Raw genomic sequence first — 283 nt, forward strand, 5'->3', positions numbered from 1 at the left:
GGAAGGGGGGGCGCCGCGCCGTGATCACCCCAACGATGGCCTGGGATGGGAGAGAGCAGCTGCTTCCAACCGGCTGCACCCAAGGGAGCTGAGCAGTGGGGCCAAGGGGGGATCCTGCCCCTCTGCTGTGCCCTGGGAAGACCCCTCCTGCAGCCCTGATCCAGCTCTGGGGAACAGCACAAGAGGGATGTGGAGCTGCTGGAGTGAGGCCAGAGGAGGCCCCGGAGCTGCTGCGAGGGCTGGAGCAGCTCTGCTCTGGAGCCAGGCTGAGAGAGCTGGGCTG

The 283-nt window shown here is 67.8% G+C and overlaps 1 protein-coding gene across 1 annotated transcript in view; it reads right to left on the bottom strand.

The window, feature by feature from the left end:
• Window positions 1–7: 7 nt before the first annotated feature.
• The window catches only part of RDH8 (retinol dehydrogenase 8 (all-trans)), a gene marked incomplete at both ends in the record, with an annotated part of 1,545 nt that continues 1,269 nt past the window's right edge, over window positions 8–283 (bottom strand). The window contains 1 exon segment of the mRNA XM_010010449.1: window positions 8–40. Within this exon segment, the coding sequence (XP_010008751.1) occupies window positions 8–40 (33 nt within the window).

This window comes from Nestor notabilis, unplaced genomic scaffold (assembly GCF_000696875.1).
Source record: "Nestor notabilis isolate BGI_N333 unplaced genomic scaffold, ASM69687v1 scaffold18542, whole genome shotgun sequence".
In the NCBI taxonomy this organism is placed as follows: domain Eukaryota; kingdom Metazoa; phylum Chordata; class Aves; order Psittaciformes; family Psittacidae; genus Nestor; species Nestor notabilis.